The sequence below is a fragment of the Phalangium opilio genome, unplaced genomic scaffold (genome assembly GCF_054372755.1).
Source record: "Phalangium opilio isolate 3A_F unplaced genomic scaffold, DU_Popi_V2 ptg000209l_1, whole genome shotgun sequence".
NCBI lineage: Eukaryota > Metazoa > Arthropoda > Arachnida > Opiliones > Phalangiidae > Phalangium > Phalangium opilio.
The window spans coordinates 4,997,331-5,020,926 of NW_028324217.1; the positions used below are offsets into that span (position 1 = coordinate 4,997,331).

The following is a 23,596-nucleotide window of genomic DNA, read 5'->3' on the forward strand; positions in this document are numbered from 1 at the left end:
CGTTTTTTTCTTAAATGGTTGGAACAGAATCTCCAAAACTTGGAAAACTTAGGGAAATAAATAGTTGACAAGAAACTAATGGAAATTTAGAATTCTTAGTAAAATTCAGGGAAATTTGTGAGGTTTAGGTAAGTTTGCTATGAAGGGGTTGCTTCAACTATCAAAAACCATTCCCGTTGTTACTACACCATATATGAGAAAAAAACTGGAAAACTCAGGGAAATCGGTTTTCCAAAACTTGTATGAATCCTGGTATGAAATTTTGTTTCTAACCCTGTCATTCTATTGTTTACAAATAGCAATAGGTTAGGTTTGGTGACTGTTTTTATTAAGTAATCTACATCTCCAGCAAATTGGTTTATTTTATTTAGACAAGAAGATGCAAAATGATCTATATCTCGAACAAATTTGTTTATTATTTAAGTTTAGACGATAGAGATGGCGATTGTTTTAAGAAGTTGTAGTAGAAGTGCTGCTTCCATCAGCGTATTGTTGCTTGATCAGATCAGCAGCTTTTTCAGCGATCATAATTGCTGGTACATTTGTATTTCCCGATACAACTCTGGGCATAATCGAGGTATCCACAACCCTCAGTGATGAAATTCCTTTCACTCTATTTAATTGACATAATATATTACTGGTTGTTAATTCATTTAAAGAGCGTTTTCTTACTTCAGTTGGGAATCCACCACTGTCGCAGGGTCATCAACTTTACCCATTTTACAAGTGCAACTGGCATGGTAAAGTGAAACAGCAAGAAGGCGGGCTATGCATTCAAAGTAATCGTCAGATCCGAGTTCGAAATTTTCACAGCCAGGAATTGGTCCGATTAGTTTTGGTTCGAATTGTTTAAAGGCCGTTGAGTTTAGTACAATATCACTGGCGTTTTTCATAGCTGAAATTTATGTTTTGAGTACTGTACAATATCGTGAGTCTTCATGAGTCAATCAGGCTCAGGAGTATATAAGTTATTTCTCGTAAGTCTGCTATAAATTAAAGGGTACATGGAGTGTCAAGGGGGTCTACAACGTTTAGTTTACGGAGATACCAAACATTTAATGACCCCTAAAAGAAGGAAATATTCACACATGTGAAGTAAAACATATCAGTCTTCAATCTAAGAATGTTATTAAAACTACGGTGATTTTCTTTTTGGTCTTATCGGGTACGAGAAATGGAGGGGAAATAAGATTGATGTTACTTACCATAAACCATAACTTTTATATCATGGGGATCTGTTAAATAATTCATATGAATTATTGGAGAATCAAATGGGTTAGTTGATCTCAATGTCACGTTTCCTCTCGATTTCGGATGCAAAACTGTCGGTGCTGCCAGAAGGACTTGTTTATCAAATAGGCCAACGAAATATTGCATTAGCTGCAATAATTATAGAAAAATTTATATTAACAACTGATGAACTGATGGGTCTAGACGACCACTTAGAAGACGATGAATGGATACTAGATTAGGTAGCTGACCCCTGCTGGATAGTGTTTCCACAACACCACGGACAACCACGTGAATCTGACCTAGTCATAGCTGTTGGGGTGAAGGAGGATCATACTGCTGGTTAGCATATTGCTACCCACCCACCTCGACGGTCAAAGAGCGGAGTGTTTTTCCCCGGAACTAGGTCGGACTTCACCCCAACAGCTCCGTTGAGCCCCTTTAACCCATAATGACGTGAACGATGGACGGACCTTGCGTCAAGATTGACAAAGGGAATGACTATATCCGTTTAAATAAGAGTTAACCATACCTCGGGTGTAATAGATTTTTGAAAGAATAGGTTCGTCAAAATAAAATATTGGATGTCGTTGTAGTCGTCATCTGTAACTTCTTCGTAAGGAGATTTTATTAAGCCGATGACTTCTACGAGACCGGGAGCTGACAAAATTCCAGTTAGTTCGTCCGGAAAGTCGTATGACGGTTGAGTGGTGTAATTGAGCAAATTGTTTAATGTTGGTACACCATCGGCTTTGATTTCAAATATAAGCCCGCTGCTTGCTATGTGATCCTCTAGATTCTGACCAACAGGCAAATCAGCAACCAAATCGATCTAAAATAGATCAGTCAGGTGGTTAAACGTTTAATTTATTCATGAAATCTGAACCTATTGGGATGTTTAAAGGCATTCTTACACCAACGTCACTCAAATGTTGCTTCGGACCAATTCCGGATAACATGAGGATCTGTGGTGTGTTAATGGCACCTGCGCATAAAATCACTTCCTTCGTAGCTGTAACTTGAATCGTTTCGTTATCCTTTATATAAGTCACTCCAACTGCCTTCGTGCCTTCTAAATCGACCTGTATTGTTCAAGTACATCCATTAGCCTAACCTACTTCATCTTAAGGTAAATTAACCTAACCTTAACTAAATCATCCTAACTAAACCTGACCCACTCTAAAATAAAAAGGTTAGGTTTTTCGATGTTCAGCAGGTTTAGGTTTGGTTAGGGTTGGGCTGAATTGAGGTCAAGCCATTGTCTACATCGCAAATCTTACTTTGGTTACGAAGGCTCCAGTTATAATTTTCAGATTGCTTCTATTGTAGGCTGGTTGCAAGTATGCTTTTTCAGTGCTGCACCGATAACCGTCTCTTATTGTGGCCTGAGTCGAGGCAAATCCTGCGATATTGATTATTTAGTAATCTTGAGGAATAATTTTTCTGTACTTCATTTGGTTTTACCATATTGTGTCTTCCCATTGTAGTCACTGTTTGGAATTCCTTTTTCCTTGATAGCATCAATATAGGCATTTACCATTAGAGTCTTGAAACTCGGATTCGACACAGTGAGTGGGCCAGCCTGGCCATGGGCAGCTAGATAAAAAATGGAGCTCGTCAAGGCCAGGATAAAGATGGGTAATTCCAAAATGGGCCGAAAAGATCAGGGAATTTCAATCGTATAAAAAAGTCAATAGTTACTTACATTCATCAATGACGTCATTTACTACTGTCAATCCTTCGGCTTTCTTGAAATATGGTAGGACGTCGTTAAACGCCCATCCTTCAGCTCCGTCAGCTTCCCATAGGTCATAATCGGCTTTATTTCCTCTTACGTACAACATGTTATTGATTTGACTGGATCCTCCCAATGTTCGTCCGACAGAATACAGACATCTCTGACAATAGTCAAATTTGAAATATTCATTATTTTATGCGTTCTTTTGGATAAACATTACAAAAAGTTTCTTTTAAATGTTTACAATAAGACTTGCAAGTACTTACATTGTCAACTTTTCCCGTGCAACTCGCTTGATCAGGTTCAATGGTGTAGTTCCAATTTATGGCGGTGCCATAAAAGTAATTTTCAAGAAGAAGTGGTATTTCGGAATTTCTAGGTGGTGCTTCACCCGCTTCTAGTAGTAAAACGTTGAATGATGGTTCTTCAGTTAGCCGATTTGCTAGCGTAGAACCCGCTGATCCAGCACCAACTAAATTTTTTTAGTTATATTAAAGGCATATTTATTTCACAAGATGGCGAAGTTTTATTGTGAAATATTATTCAAAAACAGTTCAATAGGTAATATAAAAACCCAATTTTAGGTAGTCTAAAAACTCAATTTTAGATAATCAACTATAGCCAGTCTAATAAACCATTATAGCCAATCTAAATAACAATTATAGCCAGTCTAAATAACTATTCTAGCCAATCTAAATAACTATTATAGCCAATTTAAATAACAATTATAGCCAGTCAAAATAACAATTATAGCCAGTCAAAATAACAATCATAGCCAATCTAAATAACAAGTATAGCCAGTCTAAAAAACAATTATATCTAATACAATACCTATAATAAAATCGTAGTTATCTTGGCATTCCACTTTTGGTCCAATTATTAAAATTGTCGACATAAATAGAAGAACCGACTTTAAAACTGCCATTTTTATTTGTTTTAATATCCTTAGATATCGTCTCGTGATCTAAAATGCCCTAAAATTAGTTAAATACATAAATCTATTTCGGTTAACGCACGGAGCTTCTATTAACACCTTATCGGAGCGCGAAGAACTTTGCTTCACTGGCTTTAGAAGCAATATGAAAGTTGGTGCAGTGCTATGGCCTTCACAAGCGCAATTGTTAAGTTTATCTTAAAACCATTTAGGGAAATTGTTTTTACTTAAATTAATTTAATATCTTTTGTTTATAATACCCAAATAGTTAGTTTTAGTTATGCAGTATAATAGCGCCTTTTGTTTAGAGCGCGACTATTATAGGTGTTTAAAAGCGGTATTTTTTTTTAAAAAAGAAATGGTTTTGTTAATTGCACAAGGAAAGCTGTGAATTCACTTATATTTAATTTTACTAAAATATTTCCATTATCCGTGGACAGTGAATTTAGAGGACCATCAAACCCCCTGCATCAGGCAATACCGTCGTACAAGGTCACGAAACAAATGCCTTAATTATGGGCTAAGGGTTGACGAGAGCGTAAAAAGGCCCAAACTTAACGTGCTGAGAACGACCTTGAACGATGACCTCCCCCTCAAACCACGCGACTACCCTCCCTCGAGCTGATTGGTGCTGAAAGCGAGAGTTTTTTACTTTTAAAGCATAGCAAATTCTGGTCCTCAATATTTCAATGTCCATGATTTAGCATCCCGACAATTTTGGAAACAATTTTACTTTCAAAGAGTAAATTATACGAACTATCAAGTTTTATTCTTAAACCATACTCACGTCGTGACTAAAGGCTTCCACATTTAAAACAGAACTGCGAGTTTGATGTTAGAGCCAGGGTTTTACATCTAGAAACGATATACCCCCTTTTAATCCAGCTGTTATTACGAAATCTGAATTTTGACGCTGTTCTTGAATCTTTTTTTTTAATACCGATCCATATTGCGAGACAGTTTAATTAAATTTTATCATTGGCAAATAGAAACAATAAAAATTGAGGTAGTAACAATGATAGTGAAGAAACTTGCGCTAGTACTCGAGAAAAAAGATTTACATTTGAACTACAAAATGTGATAATTTCCAAGGACCAAATAATGGATTGCCTCAGAAGTCGAATTGACTATTTTCGTCATTGATTAATGATAAAATATAATTTAATGTTAAAGTAGAGCTCTGATTGGTCGAACAAAGAAGCTACCATAGAGAAAGTGAACTTAAAGTGCTCAAATATCGGCTGTGATTTAGTTTGAACACATGCCACCAGACGCCCCCATAGTCTGGGGATGTAGGGATGGCGCCCCTAACATTCTGGTTAATCTTCTACCCATCACTATTACTTTGTCAAAGCCAGGAACCAATCAGAACTCGTTAACGTCGAGGGCGGAGCTAAATCTAGACTTTGCTAAGCATAGCGGGCTAGTCAATTCTACACCTCGACTGTGGGAGCATCTAGTGGCATTTGTTTAAACTAAACCACAGCCGAGACTTAACTTTCTCATTGCTTAGCTCACTTTCCTTTATTTTCATCTGCTTTTGGTTTCATTAGTCAGAACTGAACTTACAATCTGCGTAGATATGCCTTGAAGCCACGTAATCCTGCCATTCGAGTTTTACTTTAACTTCTTTTTAATAAAATCCTTATCATTTACTGAACACTCGTTTCGCAAGAGACTTTTGAGGTCATATTCTCTAACAAATGTACTCCTGACACTTTGACACAATCTACTTCTATGTGTTGAATTTTTTAAGTTTTCTTTCTATTTGAGTATATGGAAAATTTAATTAAATAAATCTTTTCCCTGCAGCGAAAGTTTATCGATACAAACAAAAAGTGTACTTCATTGAAGCTTTCTCGCGTTGTGTAATATGAGAAATACCCCCTTTACCTCTCAGATAGTGCCAACCCCCTTCTGCATATGATAGCTCTATAGTACCAAGAATAAACGTTTGGATCGCCACCATAGAGTACTGTTTTCTATAAACCTTAACCTTGATAAAATGAAGCTCATCTTTTATTGGTTGAATTGAGAAGAGAGTCGTCTGCTTCTCATTTTACAGCCAAGGGCTGGGAACAGAATTGTGAATGAAATACACTTTTTGTTTTCATCTATCAACTTTAGCCCGTGCCTATAGCTTTTTCGAATTTATAATGTAGCTAAATTATTCTAAGCTACTCCCCATTTTAATATTAACTTTCATAACGTTTATATTTAAATTTCTGGTGCTTAACATATGAAATTGGACGATTACCCCTCACAAATTGTTTACGGGAAGTTTTTGTTTTTACTCTTTCAATGAGAAATGTTTCCTAATACTTCTCAGTCCTTGATTGTATGACGTCACTTTGTCATGTATATTTAAAACCTGAATCAGATGTGGTTTAGTTTAAACAAATGCCACTATATGCTCCCATAGTCGAGGGGTGGAGTTAACTTTTCTTCCTATTATCCGGTTCGCTGTTTTTCAACCAATAAGAGGGTAGAGAAAGATGCACTCATACCCTAAGCTTAGATGAAACTTTCAAAGGGAGAACACTCTACTTAAGCCTCCTACTCCCTCTTTTGTACCCTCTTTGGTCAAACTAATACGTCGGTTTTATTAATTTTATTTTTGACTTAATTAATATTACAATCATGCCTGGTTTTAAATCCATTAATTTAATTTAGATATTTTATCATTAATATATTCAATAATTTGCAGACGTGTGAATGAGATCTCATTAGGTTGTAGACGTACTAGTAGAGAATGAACTCTGTTGCGGTGCATAATCTTGCTTGATCAGATCAGCCGCTTTTTCAGCGATCATAATAGTTGGTGCATTAGTATTTCCCGACACTACTCGAGGCATAATCGAAGCATCCACAACCCTCAGTGACGATATTCCTTTTACTCTATTTAATTGTAGTTGTAATTAATTTAAAATAATTAATTGGGAAAGAGAACAAGATGTAAATACTTACTTTAGACGTGGATCCACAACCGTCATTCTGTCGTTAACTCTACCCATTTTACAAGTAGAAGTAGCGTGGTAAAGCGATACAGTTAGAAGTCTGGTAACGCACTCGAAGTATTTAGCTGATGCGAGTTCAAATTGTTCACAGCCAGGAATAGGTCCTATTAGTTTTGGTTTTAGACTTTTGAAGGCCTTTGTGTTTAATACAGTTTTGTTGGCTGTTTCAATAGCTGCAATATATTCGTCTTTCGATTTAGAACAACTGCCCATCATAACAAAGTATTTATGGCTCTTACCATAGGCCATGACGTTAAGGTCATGGGGATCTGTTAGATATTTCATTCTAATTAATGGAGGGTCAGTTGGAATTTTGGATCTCAATTTCACGTTTCCTTTTGATTTTGGATGTAAAACTGTCGGAATTATCACGAGAACTTTGGTATCGAAATATTTTTTGAAGTAGTTCTTAACCTGCAATCAGTAATTGTTAGTAAATATTATTTTCGATCATCTGGTGTTTGACCTCCATTTTTTCTTATAGGGTCAGTAAAGCTGGTATCGGGGCGTGGGTAAAAATTATTTGAAATACTTCATAGGCACCACGTGACTGACAAAAGGCGTGGTGGTTCAAAGAAGCTTAGTTCGAAAACTACAAATTCTGGGAATTTCCGTCAAAATCCCACGAAAAACGAGGACTAGGTGTACGGTCCCACTCTTTGTGGAGTCTTTATATCTTGACGTCACGTGGTGCCTGTGACGTATTTCAAATAATTTTTACCCACAACCGCCGATGCTTTCTTTACAATTTTAAGAAGGAACATCCAAAGACATCAGATATGGCTTGAAATAAAAGGAATTTGGTGGACGGGTAACATTAAAGCTCTTTCTAACGTCTTTGCGTCCACATACTACCGGATGTTGCGTTTTAAGCCTTCATAAAGCAGACGATAATTTGAAAAGGGTTTATAGATAATTTCGATGTAACTAAGATTGAAACACACGGGGGTAAACCTTTGCCTTCCATCTCACTTTTTGAGGCCTGCGCTGTAGTATTTTTGTACCCCCTTTTTTACGTCGAAAAGGTCTATCGAAGTTGCATGCGCTTCTATGGCTTACCTTGGGTTTATAAGATTCATGGAAAAAAATATTGGTCAAGATAAAAAATTGAACATCGTTGTAGTCGCCTTTAATTGTTTCGTATGGTGATTTGGTAGAACCTATAGCTTCCACGAAACCAGGTGATGATAGGATACCAGTTAAAACTTCCGGGAATTCGTATTTGTCTTTTGAACTAGCGTTAAGTATTTCGTTAAACGTCGGTACACCTTTGCCCTCTATTGAGAATACAACACCAGTGGTTGACACGTGGTCCTGTAGATTTTGGCCAACACCTGGCAAATCAGCCACTAGTTTAATCTATATAAATGCACATATTTTAATCTTGATTACAATTAATATCAAGAGAAAATAGAGGAGAGTTTAAAACTTCAGTCAAAATTTAACTTTAGGCCCGCTTTCTACCTCGTTTGAGGGTCATCCTGTTTTCTACACTCCTAAAAATTTAGGTAGCCAATCAGAAAGCTAGAGGTTAGATTTTTTGTTTTTGGAAAGTAGCGCTGCTCAAGGGATTCTTGGAGAGGGAACCGTCTCTAAGCCCGTAGTCCGCTTGGGGGGAACTATTTTTTCTGTCTCTAAAAGCGGTGAGTAGGCTATTCTGGAAGGGCGGTGTCGTGACGCTAGAGCGGTTGAAATCTAACCCCTCAAACGAAGAGCAGCATGAGGAGGCAGAAGTATTATACACTCTTCTATTTTTTGCTCTTGTGAATATTGGTTAAATTAAAATATTACACCAATATCCTTCAAATGTTGTTTCGGACCAATTCCGGATAACATGAGGATTTGCGGTGTCTTTATGGTACCGCCGCTTAAAATGACTTCTTTTCTCGCTGCGACTCGAATCGTTTTGTTTCCTTTGATGTAAAACACTCCCACTGCGTTTTTGTTTTGAATATCAACCTAATAATAGTCAAATATATTAGATAATAAAAATTCATGTAACATTTTCTACTCGAAATCGCCCAAAGAACATCCCCCATAATTTCTGTAACAGTTTCCAAAAGACTTACTTTGGTGACATAGGCGCCAGTTATAACTTTAAGATTTTTTCGTTTGTAGGCTGGTTGCAAATAAGCCATTTCGGTGCTGCATCGATAACCGTTTCGCATTGTGGCCTGTGTCGCGGCAAACCCTTTGAGTATAATTAAACGTTAGTAGAATCTATCTATTGATAATGTTCGTTTATTATTAATTTTACCCCGTTGAGTCCTTCCATTGTAGTCATTATGAGGAATTCCAATTTCCATACTGGCGCTTATGTATTTGTTTAACACTACATTTGTGTAACTTGGGTTGGAGACAGTCAGTGGACCTTTTCTACCATGAGTGGCTATTTAAATTTAAAAATCAGCGTTCATTATTTCAAATATTAATACATGGTTTACAAAAGCTCATTTACATTCATCAATAACTCCATCTGTTGCAGTCAGATTTTCAGATTTTTTTGAAATAAGGTAAGACGTCTTTATAAGCCCATCCTTCAGCACCATCAATTTTTTCCCAAATATTATAATCGGCGGCGCTTCCACGTACGTACAACATATTGTTAATTTGACTGGATCCTCCCAAAGTTCGTCCAATAGAATACTCGCATCTCTGTTTTGCAAAGTTATCATCTTATCATAACCTTATAAGAATTTGCTTAAGTGTGGGGCTGCCTTAGATGTCTTCATACATACGTTATCAACTTTACCCGTGCAACTTCCCTCTTCGGGTTCTGACGTATAGTTCCAATTAATTGCGGTGCCATCGAAGAAATTGCCGAGTAGAAGTGGAATCTCTGAATTTTTCGGTGGTTTTTCACCCGCTTCCAGAAGAAGAACTTTGAAAGATGGTTCTTCACTTAATCTACTAGCTAGGGTAGCACCAGCAGACCCAGCACCAACTGAAATAGATTAAGTTCAACAATTTAAATCCCATTCAAAACTAAAAATTAATGTTTTAACCAGCTGTGTGATTACGTCATGCCTAAAAAAACACTTACGACATCTAGCGGAGTTACCATTTTATACCCCCACGTCATCCTCGTTTCACAATGTTACCTAATAACCCGTAGATTCTAAGAACACTTATTTCATCATATCTTCTTCGATAAACTTATGCTTTCCTTAAAAGAAATATTGGCGCCTTTGGCAGTCCTAACATGATGGCAAATCTTCTACACAACGATTTTACCTTGGAACCAATCAGAACTCGTCCACGAGGGCGGAGCTAAAACTAATCCTTGCTAAGCTTATCTAAACCAGTTAACCCCACCACTCGACTATGGTAGCATCTACCGGTATAGTCTGCTGCTACGAACTTTGTCTGACGTCACATCCTCCTATCTCTTACCGTGGTTTTGGCGACCATATTGGAAGTCGTCAGCTCAGGCCATACAACATGACGTCATGTCCCCGTAGCTCATCCATTCTCAGTACCACTCTATAGCCTATTAATTTATATTATTAGCGCGCCATCTAGTGAACTAACTATGTACGATATTAAGTTGCCCTTTAACTCAGAGTGGCAAATAAAAATCTTTTTCAAGTTCATTGCCTTGCATGTGGTCCTAAATTTCTAATTTATGAGGACCTTGAATTATAGGTTTATAACGGTAATAAAGCACTATCTTTGAAAGCAGATATGTAAATATATTTGCTTTTATTATATTACTGTTAATTAGCTCGCCCTCATAATTTATTATATAGTTTTATTTCATTTACGTATTTTTCTAATCAGTATAAATAAATAAATAAATTTTATACCGTACCTACGATGAAGTCGTAGACATCTTGACCTTTCACATTTAGTCCAATGGATAAAAACGCCAAAACTAATAGTTTTAGTCGCATTTTTCCAACTCTCTTACGATCCCAATTTCGAAAATATTAACCTTTGCGTAAGGATATCTTAATTATCCTAAATAAATAAGTAAAATTAAGTTAATCTATGAATATTAAAGGCAAACGAAAAGAGTTTTAGCGAACAGAAAGCTTGCCATGGAGAGTAACAAATTGGGCCAGGCGATCCCGTTTTTATAGGTCCTGCTAAACCTAACCTTTTGAATGTCGTGCAATACAGTTCCAGCGAAATGAAGATAATGGAGGACTCCCTCAGAAGTATGCAAAAATTTTAAGGAAACCGATGAAGAGACTCTTTGATGTTTATCTGAAGATAATCAATATTGCACTTTCTTCAGTTAGCTGGAACTCGTACGACTTTCAGTTAGCTAGAACCAATCAAACATTGCTCAAAAATCAGCTCGGTTTCATTGTAACTGGGCCTTTTAACATTCGATATTCATATACTGCTTCCCAAAGTTAAATTAAGCAAATCGTTTTTAACATTTTCCCTTGAATTTTGGAAATAAACCCAATTAAAATATACTATTTTTAAAATAATTAGGCTAAATTTTCAATAGTAAATAATTAGATTTAATATCATGGCTTATAATAAAATTTACATATCGACACAGGCTGAGATAATTAAACTGATTATCTTTAAAATAATGTGATTAGAACCAACGTTAAGTACTGGCAAAGTAATGTTTAAATTAATAATTTAAATTATAAATTTTAATATTTATATTTGAAGCTTGTATTTTTTGGTTTTATAACTAAATACTTAAAAGATTTTCTAATATCTGGGCCTTCAGCCAAGTTATTAACCAAATTTATAAAGCATTGGCTTAATCTCAATCATTTTCTAGAATTCATATTTCGTAAAATTAAAGTACCTTTCTATTATTATAATTTAATTTTATGCATATAGTTACTATTATTTTAAAATATATGTTGTAACATCTGTACCTACAGTCAAGATATTAACCAAACTAGTATCACTTTATTCCGATTTGATTTAAACTAAAATTTATAATATCTGAAACTGAAGTATCTCTAACTAAACATTACCTGATAGGTCGAGTTTCTGGCTTCAACTGAATTAGGCTTTACTAAAATTTAAGCCGCGAAAGTTCTACCTCAACTTCTATCTAGAGCATCATTTATAATTGCTGCTTACGCATCGCTACTCCACTGGAGAAACCACTATCTGTAACGCCTTAGAACCCCACACGTCTTCTCTACTATTCTATTGCGTTTTTCAATTTAAACAAACGTCATAATTTTTACTTGACAATCTCAGTCATGACAGAATTGTGACTACTTGGGTTTATACTTAAATTGGCAAAAACTATATTAACTCAAATTGCATAAATTATTATCTGTGCCAATGTTTTTCTGATAAGTCTTTCATGAATCAAAGGGAGTGTTCTTTGGGCCAGACAGAGTGAAAAGTGTCAAAGAACATGGGGTCTAAAACATTTAGTTTATGAAATACGGGCCCTAAAAGCATTGGCCCCTAGAACAAGGAAATTGGCACACTGTGGAGAGAGGCATATCAGAGTGTTCATCTTGTTTAGACAATTTCAATAGCATCCAATCTTAGAACGTTAATGATCCTTTATGTATCAGAAGTGTACATTTAAAGGTAGAAATTTGCCTAAGCTGGTAATGTAAAAGTAGTTCAAAGTGTAACAGCACATGAGATAGAAGTATATTTTATTCGTACCAAGGTAATATCGTTATTTAAAGGTATTGTTCAAAATGTCCACTTTTCGAGGGTATTGGAATTGTCTAAACAAGAAGAGCACTCTGATATGTCTTCTCTACATATGTGCGCCAATTTCATTGTTAAGGGTGCCAATGTTTTTAAGGCCCTTATCTCCAAATTTTAAGTATTCATTAAATTTAAAATATACTTTAATTATACTGATTAAAATCGGTATTGTCGTGGTTTTTAAAGTGTCACTAAAACGCCTTAATTTTTTCCCATGTCCATGTTTTAATAGGTATAAGATTATCTTTAGCGTAAATTTTTAAAACGATCTGATTAACCGAAAGGATGTGTTACTAATAGACTTTTGAAAAGCTTTTATCAAAATTTGAAGTTTTTATTTGACAAATATTTTTAACTATGTTATTGTCTTTACCTGACTATTTAAATGTATTTCCACTGCTTAGCGCTTCACCTCACCTGTATATAACCGTAGAATGTGTACTGTGTCTCAAACTTGTAACGTATTTTTCTACCAACGCGTGAAAAGAGTTGGCTACACCCTACGTTAACCGAATTTTAATATAATATTGCTATCTGCAATTCACAATCTGAAATGAAGGTCTGTGTGACATCTCGAAACCATCTGTCTTAGTTTTCCATATGACATTTCAATATATTTCATTTTATGCAAATGAAAAATGTCTTCACACGTGTAGAATCACTGGTGTCGTATTGTTCTGTCTCACCTGAATAACATTTGAAAATCAGGGACTTTTAAAATTGTCATAGAACTGAGGGAATTTCATATTGGTTGGTAGTTTTCTTGTAGTTGCATAATCTGATGTGTTTAGAATTTCCAGTCCCCAATATTATAATTGAGATGTGACCAAAGGTTAAACGTCGAACTTTCACCAATTTTCTAGAAAATCCTTATCTGTTTACCAGAATTTTCACTGGAAAAACAAATGACCAAATATTTTAAAATATCATGGCATGTTTAACAGAATTTCACAGAAAAAAACAACAACTTTATTTTCGTTTTATTTTGCAAAGATTTGACAGAAACTTAAGACCCTTTGAAACGGGAAAAAATAATTATTCTTCCAACGAAAATAAATTAATTTTTGCTTGAAACGGTGATCTGTCTTTTATCCCTTTGACAACACGCACTGAGCTAGAATCCTATCTACTTTTGCAGACATTCAAGGTGACATCCATCAACTTTGGGGAAAACGTATTTTTCATATCGTTGTAGTCTTGCTGCAGCCCGAAACAACTTGTCAAAAATTTAGAATATCATCTAGAAAACCCCCATTTTTCATACTGAATATTCATAGTGAAAGTTTTTATTTCAATTTTAAAAATATATACTAATTACAAAATATACATAACAAGTTACAACTAAGATGACGAAATGCAAATTAACTTCCTTGTTCTTAATTTTTCATGATATCTCCTGGTTTTTCAGCAATTATAACTGGCACATTGGCACTTGCTGAATCTATTTGCATTTATCACTTTGAAATCAGTCAGCGTGAGAAGTACACTAGATGTCGCTATTAAAAGCTTAATTTCCTAACATAAATCTAGGGATGAACCGGTACCGATACCATATCGGTATCGGCACCGATATTCGGGGTTTCCCGATAGTATCGGATCGGTTGGTTCGATACCGATACTAAACCGATACTCGTTTAAAATGCGTTATAATGCGCTACATGACATTTAAAGGTCTTTTAGTAACGTGATGATGGTGATAATATCTCATTTCTATGAATTTCAATCGTGACGAGTTCTCATTTATATAAAAAGTACCAGAATTCAGTTTATCTAACAACTAATAATCGAAAATTTTTCTTAGTACGCGCCTATTACTCTAGGGATGAACCGATACCATATCGGTATCGGTTGAAGTATCGGGTTTTGGATCATAGTGAGTAAATATCGGTATCGATCGGTATCGGTTCATGTTTGTACCGGTATCGATCGGTATCGGGTTAAGCCTGGTATCGGCCATCTCTACATAAATAATTGGCCCCAAAAAAAATGTCGGCTAGTGTGGCAGTGGCACCTTAACCTTGGAGGAAAGAGGTGAGATGGAGTAGACCTAGTTGTCTCCATACCTATAACGTAGCCTCTGTACCCCCATCTAGTAGGCCTGCATCCTACGTTACTTAAACCAAAGAGGAGGGAAATAGGGAGAGATAATCGCATAGGCAGCCGTGATCCATCCGTATTGAGAAGAGAGGAAAATGTGTGATACGCGGCGGCTCTTAACGCGCAACTTATTCGCGCACAGTTGACGTTATTGGTTCTCCTCTTTCGGGCTACTACTACGTCACCAAAATTGCTCGGAAAGGTTTAAACGTTGTTAAAACGTACGCTTTAAAAATAAAAAGCCGAGGCTTAAGTGAAATGTTCAGCCAAGTGGGCTTTTTTAAGCAAAGAGTTATTTATTTATCATAGGTAATTTAGATAGATAGTATAAGATTAGAGCCGTGTAATGTTTCAGGAAAATATTCAAAATATCTTACTTGTAAACATATAACACCAAATCCTGCTAATGGATCACTATCACCATTAGAAAAATGACTTGAGCACACGAACCCACGAAATGATGTTTTTTAATTACACATTGTTGATGTTTGGTTATAGGTTTTCGAAATGGTTTAAAAGTTATACCGTTCATTTTTGGATTACTTGAATACCGCGTATTGCTACTACAATTCAAGTAGCAGCATTTTTTGTGGTAAACCATTTTAAATTACCTCTGATAAATAAATAACTCTGCTTAAAAAAGCCCACTTGGCTGATCATTTCACTTAAGCCTCGGCTTTTTATTTTTAAAGCGTACGTTTAACGTTTAAACCTTTCCGAGCAATTTTGGTGGCGTAGTAGCCAGAAAGAGGAGAACCAATAACGTCAACTGTGCGCGAATAAGGTGCGCGTTAAGAGCCGCCGCGTATCACAAATTTTCCCCTCTAGATGGATCACGGCTGCCTATGCGATTATCTCTCCCTATTTCCCTTCTCTTTGCTTAAACCTTGCCTAAACTTCAACGATGCCCCCTGTGCCTTGAAAAGAAGCAAATTCATCTTCTATTTTTAATTGACGCTACGCGGCAGCACCTAACCATAAAAGTCTATAAAATGTTTAAAAATGCCTCATATTTTTCATAAAATTTGTGCTGCCATCTATAAGTTTTATCGTAGAAGGACCAAAGAAACACAAATATTTAATCTTTAATCTTAATTTCAACCTCACAAATTTAAAAGGTATTTCATTCCACACAGAAAAAATTAAATAAAACTTCAAAATAAGATTTTCCTATCTGCCATAGATGTCGCTACATGTATTGAAAAATCTACCCTTAAATCTTATCCCTTTTGATAAGCGTGTCAACCGAAGAATGCTTCATTATCTCTAGGAGCTCGTGACGTAAAATGAGGGAAATTTTCATGGTAAGGTAAATACTTAACGCAAACTCGGATTGACGATAAGGGAGGCCTTACCCGGCTTAGAGAAACTCTCTTGATAAGATTTTGTGTTTCAGTAGATTGTGTTAAATTCAAATACCCGGCTCAGGCGCGTGATATCTTCAATCTATTCTATTCTTCACTCTTCAGTTCAGTGTTGTCCCGAAACTCTTTGGGTCTTCATGCTCGTGAAGTGTTTCCGCTACTTTTATCTTAAAAGCAATGTTTTTGCAAAAATATCTCGAAAGTCGAGCAATTCTTAATGTTTCAGTTTAATTGAAAATGTTTGTGCCAAATTAACTTTTTAAAAATGGAATTTATGGAAGATAAAGAATTGCAAGATAAGGCCGAAGAGTCTTATATTGATGGTAAGTTGATTACTTTCATTGCTTTTACGAGATTTATCTTTGGTTCCAAGTTTTATAGCACTTAATTGGACTAAGATTTTAGGGAGGTTGCGAATCTTTAGGATATCGTGCATTTTATTGGGAATCGACTTGATTTATAAGGTTTCTTGGAATTCGTGAAATGCATTTGGGTTTTTTGCATAAGATTTTAAGGAATCCATGGAAATTAAGGAAAATAATATATAGGATTATTATAGTCGAGAATATATGGAAATATTCTTGAATTCATGGTATTTTATATATTCATGGTAGTATTCTTGAATTCATGGTAATATTCTTGAATTCATGGTAGTATTCTTGATTTCATGGTATTTTATATATTCATGGTAGTATTCTTGAATTCTTGGAATTTTATATATTCATGGCAGTATTCTTGGATTCATGGTATTTAATATATTCATGGTAGTATTCTTGAATTCATGGTAGTATTCTTGGATTCATGGTAGTATTCTTGGATTCATGGTAGTATTCTTGGATTCATGGTAGTATTCTTGGATTCATGGTATTTTATATATTCATTGTAGTATTCTTGGATTCATGGTATTTTATATATTCATGGTAGTATTCTTGGATTCATGGTATTTTATATATTCATGGTAGTATTCTTGGATTCATGGTATTTTATATATTCATGGTAAAATGCATGAATTCATGGTAATATTTTCAAATTCGTGCTATTTATTCAATTCATGGTTGTATTTTTGAATTCATGATAATATTCCTGAATTCATGGTAAAATTTCTGAATTCATGGTAAAATTCTTGAATTCATGGTAATATCCTTCAATTCATGGTAATATTCTTGAATTCATTTTAATATTCGTAAATACATTGGAATATTCGTAAATACATTGGAATATTCGTAAATACATTGGAATATTCTTAAATACATGGAAAAATTCATAAATTATTGTAGTTTGTGAACTAACCCACGGAATAAAGGCATATACACCGAATTCACACTGTCAGAGACTCAGAGCGTTAATCGCAATAAAAAAAATTAATCTTACTTCAATCTAAACTATGGTACTATATTTAATTATGACCCGTTTTAGTGATTAAAGTTTCAACAGTCAATGTTAGTTGAGATAATATTTTGAAATACAACTCGATAATTTTACCTTATCTTTTTACTCTTGAGTGTGAAAAATGTTTAGAACATCACACGTTTTATAATTTTCGTTTCGAGTCTCGTCGGGGTCATACTTTTGTTACATGTAAATTAATTAAAAATCATTCAAGCGTTTTGAGCACAAGGTTCCTATTGAAAACATCATTTGATAAAGAAAAGTTTTTCTGTGTTTAGAAAGTATTCAGTTTTGAATTCAAGAGATAAGATATATAAGTAAGACGAGAAACAATACAATCAAGGGCCTATTCACTTCATAAACATTATGTATAAGAGTTACCGATTATATTGTAATATGTGGTAGTGAATAGCCCCTTATGAAAAACAAAGTAGAAACAGATAACGCATATGTTCTTTGAACTATTGATATTTCCACAATAACAATGTGTAGTGGATTTCCCATGTTTGGCCGTTATGATAAAGATTTGTTTGTGTATTATAAATGAAATGGCCTGCAGTTTTCCGGGCCCATGTTACTCTAAGGTGTTTATACGTATTAGGTATGTTTCACCAAGGGCCACTTCTCTAAGAACTTTTTGATTAATAACAAATTGTTTGGTTGAAATATATTTGATTTGTAATTTACGAGCGTCATACTATTATATATATAGTGTACAGATAAGTGTTGCTAGCCATTCATTTCTGAGTGCAACTCAATATCTATCTCTAACAGACTGAACAGCTTGTAGTATTCTGTGTCGATTTAGTAGTTATAATTCAGTTACAAACCTGCAGTAGAAGCTCTAATAACAAATTTCTGGCAACCCTGAAAGTTAAGAAACGAGGGAGGAAATTTCTTTATAGAGTTTAGAGTAGCTTAAACTCTCTAATATCTAAACGGCGTTACAAACTAAATAAATGCAGTCCCATTCTGACAAATGACAACCCCATCAAGTGCATACAGGTGCAGGCAGGTCGACTCTACCCATTTCTAAGGAAAAACTTCTTTCATACAAATAGAGTGTCTTTTGTTCGATTTGACACGGTAGTACCTCCCCAAATTGACATAACAGAACCACTTCGAAGCACTCAGCTGCGCTAAGGGACTGTTAGGGTTAACAGAACCTCCCCATACCAGAACATAAAAGACTGTTTGTTGGGGTCTTTTATGTTTCACCACCTGAGTCTCCAGTTCTACACTTGGAGAAGTTGAAACACGAGGGTGAAACGAACTTTGATGGCATGAAAAGTATTTTTAGGCAGGGGCCATAGGCAAACTAAAATTATTTTATATAAACCTGTGGAGTGAGTGTCTACCCTAACAGGAATTTAACAAAAACCAGATACGGTTAAAAGATTGAAGTCAAACTAGAACTTGAAACCCGCGTTTTCTCATCTCGAAGTTAATATTAATTTACCTATTTAAAAATAAACTATAGGGAAATATAAATGATATTTGATTAGATTATTTTAAATACAGCTTAGGAATTTCCTTCTCGACCTCATTACGTCGCAATTAAACGGGTTATTCAATATTCGAATTATTATATTTCGTTTTGTAATTAACAGAAGTGCATTAGTTGAGGTAAAATATACAGTTGCTGATTTTTTTAGCTCGGAATGGACAATTTCGGAAATTACATACAGAGAAACAAACACACAGTGGCGAGGCCGCCATTGGGGTCTTTTCCCTCTCTCCAAGAAGCACCGCTAGAGGCAGTGTGAGTTGGCTAGCCTCCCAAATAGCGTGTAGTGAACTCGGGCCTCTTGGCAATAGGGAGAACTGAATACCCCAATGGCGACCAATGGTTTCTCTGTATGTGTTTTCCGAAATGGTCTATACACCATTTTCAAAAGTATCGTCAGCTTAAGACCAGGGTGGGAAATAAGGAGGTTTTTTTTAACTGGTCCATGACCAGTCAATGACCAGGGCAAGTCGTCTGCTAAACTAAAAAAGTGGATATTTAAAATATTTGAGTTAATGTTATTACTCTGGTCACCCTTGAATTTTCTTAGTGGTCCCGTGGACCACTGACCTCCCTCCAATTTAATTTTTAAACTGTACCTGGCAATTTTTAAACTGGGCATCTGCCCTGTGCCATTGCTTTATTTCCCACGCTGGGTAAGTCGAAACATGAGGTATATGGACATTCCTGTCAAGGGACTAACCACACTCAAAGTCCCTTTAGCCCGAAATGCCTAAGCTGCACTTTAGCTCTGTCAATGGCAGGGCTTTTTTAAAGATTAATATATAAATATATTCCTGGAGATAGTTATTCATATTAATGAATAAATTCAAGATTGAAGTTATTATAAGTTATTTATTTTTTACCCTGAAGGCAAAAAGAGTATGAGTTTATAGAATTTTCATGGTCATTTACGGGTAATGATAGTTCTTTATATCTATCGCGTATAACATAAACGCACCAGGAAAATCAGGCGTTATAAAAGACGTAGAACGTCGTGTTTGCTGACGTCTTTTTATAACAAGACAAGATCATTAAGATTTTTTTATTACAACAGAAAGTAAACTTTTCTTTTCGAATATTATGCCAATATCCATAACAATTTTACGACTAACGTACGTCACTTTCCCTGTGAGTCACGCAATTCAAACGACAGCATGTTGTTGCTACAGTCAGGAAATTGTAAACGTGACACAGGAAATAGACCTTTACGATGGTAAAACGTTGGTTGGCAACCCTCAGTATTAGGACATACAAGGGGGGTTGTACATTGCCTTCACTGCGCACTCTCATGATACAAAACGACTACAGCGCAGGCGCCACAAAGCGAGATGGAAGGCAAAGTTTTACCCCCTTGTTATTCTCTCGTATTTACATCGAAATGGTCTATTATTAAATGATAGGCCTATTGGACTTTTATATTTTGGTCAAGTGGACATAAATTTAATGTTCATTAAATATTTCAGATTTGCAATTAGCTGCGAAACTGGGCAAGAAATTACTTGAAAGAAATAGAGATTTGGAAGAAACGTTAAATCAACAGGAAGAAATAATAGATGATTATTATAATGAAATTAAGGTAAGAAACTCAAGTTTAATTTCAAATCAGTTTGATTAAATTCGATTTTTTCATTCACGCAGTTCCTATCCCAACAATCAAAGTCGTTAAAAGATGTCAGTGAATCGAGACTTTTGATATATGAGCAACTCGAAGTCACCGTTCTAGAGCTTGAAAAGACAAATCAGAAACTGCTAAATGAATCTCACGCGGACAAAATACGAATTAAAAGGTGTTTATTGAATTTATTTAATGGGACATTATATTAAGTGGTGTAATTCAGAATAACATCAAACCATGTGACACGTGGTGACTGTGTCGTATTTCAAATAATTTTTACTCATCGTCCAATGCTTTCTGTGGAATCGCTCTAAGGGAACCTACTCTAGGCCAATCACAAAGTTCCCCCCTCTTTCCGTCAAAATGGCGGCGAACTTTACAGAGGGGTAGGCTAGTGAGGGAATGTGCCCATCTGGTTTAACTTAGCCTGACATTTAGCAGTCTATAGTGTCCCTTTAATGAATGGGTAAAAATATTATTTTTTTTAACCATTTCTTAACGTTTCAGTTTGCAAGAACTCATATGTTCCTTGGAGCTCAAATGCGAAGAACTTCAAAGGGTTATCCATCTTCAGAAAGAAATGGAAACTAGGATCAAAAAAGAAATCTCTAAAACCGTTAATACGTTCTTAAAAGCGGAATCCGCCGGCCAAATCAACCGTATTATTGAAGGACCACCTCCTGCTTGTTATAGCTCTGAATCAATGGAATTAACAAAACTAAAGGGCAAAATTGCTAAGTTGTCTAGCCAGTTGTGCAGAGAACAAAGAAGATTCGACGCACTTGAAGCTCAAACGGTTCTGGTGTTGGAAGAAAGCTTATCCCTGAAAGAACAAGTGCAAACCCTACAAGCACAGAAAGAAAAGAGTGATTTCTTTCAAGAAAATCAGAGGTAACTGAACGCAAATGTTGTGTCATAACCTTATAGTACTCTCCATAAGTCTGGGTCGAAATGATATTGCTACGCGATCGTGTATTTTATTAAAGCATGTCTCGGCTATGGTTTAGTTTAAACAAATGCCACTAGATGCTCCCATAGTCGAGGGGTGAAGTTAACTGGCCCGCTAAGCTTGGCACAGGCTAGTTTTTGCTCCGTGAGTCCGTCCTCGTGAAGAATTCTGTTTGGGTCCTGCTTTGGAGAAGTAAAATTTTTGTGCTGAAGGATAGCCAGCATGTTATTGGCCCCACATGAGCCAAAATTAAAAGGGTGATGGGTCTCTCCAGGCTGCAAATTTGCCAGAAATGATTGTCTATTGTGATCTTGACCTTTTCCCCAAACCCTACTGTACAAAGGAAGGGAAATCACAATAGGCCATGTATTTCGTTTTTCTGATCCCGTTTGAAGTTTGAACTAAAATGGAGAAGCAGCCTCTACCGGTGGCAATACTATAGCCCTTATCACAGATGAGATTTATAGGTTTATGTTTTCGCATATACGCTAGAATATGACACATTCTTCTAGCCAAAGGTCATACGTAGTGTAACAGTTATCTCATTATTTTTATTTATTGTTTTCAGGATATGTCTAGTCTGTCGTAACACCAGATCCCAAGACACACTAAGTGATTCAAGGAGATTTTCAATTTCTTACTCGGAACAGGGTATTTCACTTGATGCCGAAGTAGAGTCAATTCGGCTGTTGAACAACAACAAATCACTGCGCAGATCGTCATCTAATACGTCTTTTAAATGCGCATCTCTTAATCCTTATAGTACAATTAATACGCCAAACACTGAATCATTAAAATCTATGAACGGTAATTGTAAGGGGCAAATGAAATCAGAAGATTATTATGACTCAGGCTGCGAAGATTTGTCCCTAACTTCGAATGCGTCATTTTGTTTGAACAGTCTCGACTTCGAAACACAATCACTGAAACCCAAATCGTTATACGACGAACTGTTAGAAGTCGATGATGACATTTCCATAAAGTTGGAGTTTACCAATGAGTCATTTGAAACCTTTGAGCGATGGACACAAACTGAAGCTTCGTTACTTCAGCTTACGTCACGCGCAAATTCACAGAAAAAATGGCAGACAAGAAACCAATACGTACAAACGGATTTAGTTGAAGTAGGGAACAAGACCTTATTATGCGAAGGAGTTCAACCTAACGACAATTTCAGTGGTCCTCCAAAAATAAAATATGGTTTAACAGAATTTACGGAAACAAATGAAAGTCTGTCACTGCAAGTTACACCATGGCCAAATGAGGTGCGAGTAACGAACGTAGATGCAAAGGATTGCAAATGCGAATTGGTTAATGACATTGAGCAGAACGTCGTTGCGCCATCAATACAAATGGAAACGGAGTGTTTGAAGATTAGTTGCAATCAAGAACAAGCCATAAAATCAAAGTCAAAGTGTGGATGCAAACGAGAGATACAAGTTGAGACTCAGGAATCAGTTACACCTGAGCTTCATGATAACGTGAAACTGACCAAGAGTGTGCCAGAATTGTCCTTTCTAAAGAACGTGAATGCTGCCATTCAGTGTCCTAGTTTTTTCGCAGCTACGCCAACTTTTACCCCTTCAAGAAAGACAATAAATACTCAAAGTGAGCCACTCTCACCAGAACCAGTTCCACGTATTCGCAAGAAGCGTTACAAGAGTTTCCTACTGAGGACACCCTTCTTCAGTATTCCATCAAAAACCTTGTTTTCAGGTCCATTACTTAAGATTGGGTTTCCTTTTGCAGCGACACAAGCTCAAGTACTCTCGAACGCTTTCAAATATTGTTCGTAAAAAAATGAGAGTAATTTTAACATCAAATAAAGGCTAGAGTGAAAAAATTGTTATTTTTTATAAAGACGCCATATTGGTTGTGTAAGATTTGTTCTCTAACGTTAAAACTATTAACAATGGGTTTCTTAGCTTCATAAGCCGTAGTGAAAGATTTAAGAAATTAATGTATATACATTCATGAAACAAGAGTCTTCGTTTTTTTGTGCTGTTAAGTTTTTACAATGAAAGTTTAAAATTATCAGGATTGAATGACAATATTTTAGTTAGTCTCAGTAACAGGCCAATTTATAAAATTTACG

At 35.7% G+C, this 23,596-nt stretch overlaps 2 protein-coding genes and 1 pseudogene across 3 annotated transcripts; 1 reads left to right on the forward strand and 2 right to left on the reverse strand.

Annotated features, from left to right (window-relative positions):
• Positions 1-450: 450 nt before the first annotated feature.
• On the reverse strand, positions 451-3,893 carry LOC149618589 (glucose dehydrogenase [FAD, quinone]-like). The gene is made up of 10 exons (XM_089854506.1): positions 3,800-3,893; positions 3,235-3,440; positions 2,936-3,128; positions 2,695-2,826; positions 2,511-2,632; positions 2,145-2,312; positions 1,763-2,062; positions 1,206-1,380; positions 673-895; positions 451-613 (listed from the first exon to the last, which is right to left on the reverse strand). The coding sequence occupies exons 1-10, from the start codon at positions 3,891-3,893 to the stop codon at positions 451-453; spliced, it is 1,776 nt and encodes a 591-aa protein (XP_089710632.1).
• Positions 3,894-6,498: 2,605 nt separating this feature from the next.
• On the reverse strand, positions 6,499-10,975 carry LOC149618590 (glucose dehydrogenase [FAD, quinone]-like; annotated as a pseudogene). Its single transcript, XR_016375157.1, has 10 exons — positions 10,731-10,975; positions 9,658-9,863; positions 9,378-9,574; positions 9,177-9,308; positions 8,989-9,110; positions 8,711-8,878; positions 7,979-8,278; positions 7,159-7,333; positions 6,870-7,092; positions 6,499-6,800 (listed from the first exon to the last, which is right to left on the reverse strand). The product of XR_016375157.1 is annotated as a glucose dehydrogenase [FAD, quinone]-like (transcript).
• A 5,094-nt stretch (positions 10,976-16,069) lies between these two features.
• LOC149618591 (uncharacterized) lies at positions 16,070-23,418 on the forward strand. The gene is made up of 5 exons (XM_089853870.1): positions 16,070-16,361; positions 20,401-20,513; positions 20,576-20,724; positions 21,060-21,443; positions 22,070-23,418. Exons 1-5 carry the CDS (start codon positions 16,304-16,306, stop codon positions 23,295-23,297), a joined length of 1,932 nt encoding a protein of 643 aa, XP_089709996.1. The 5' UTR covers positions 16,070-16,303; the 3' UTR covers positions 23,298-23,418.
• The last annotated feature ends 178 nt before the right edge of the window (positions 23,419-23,596 follow it).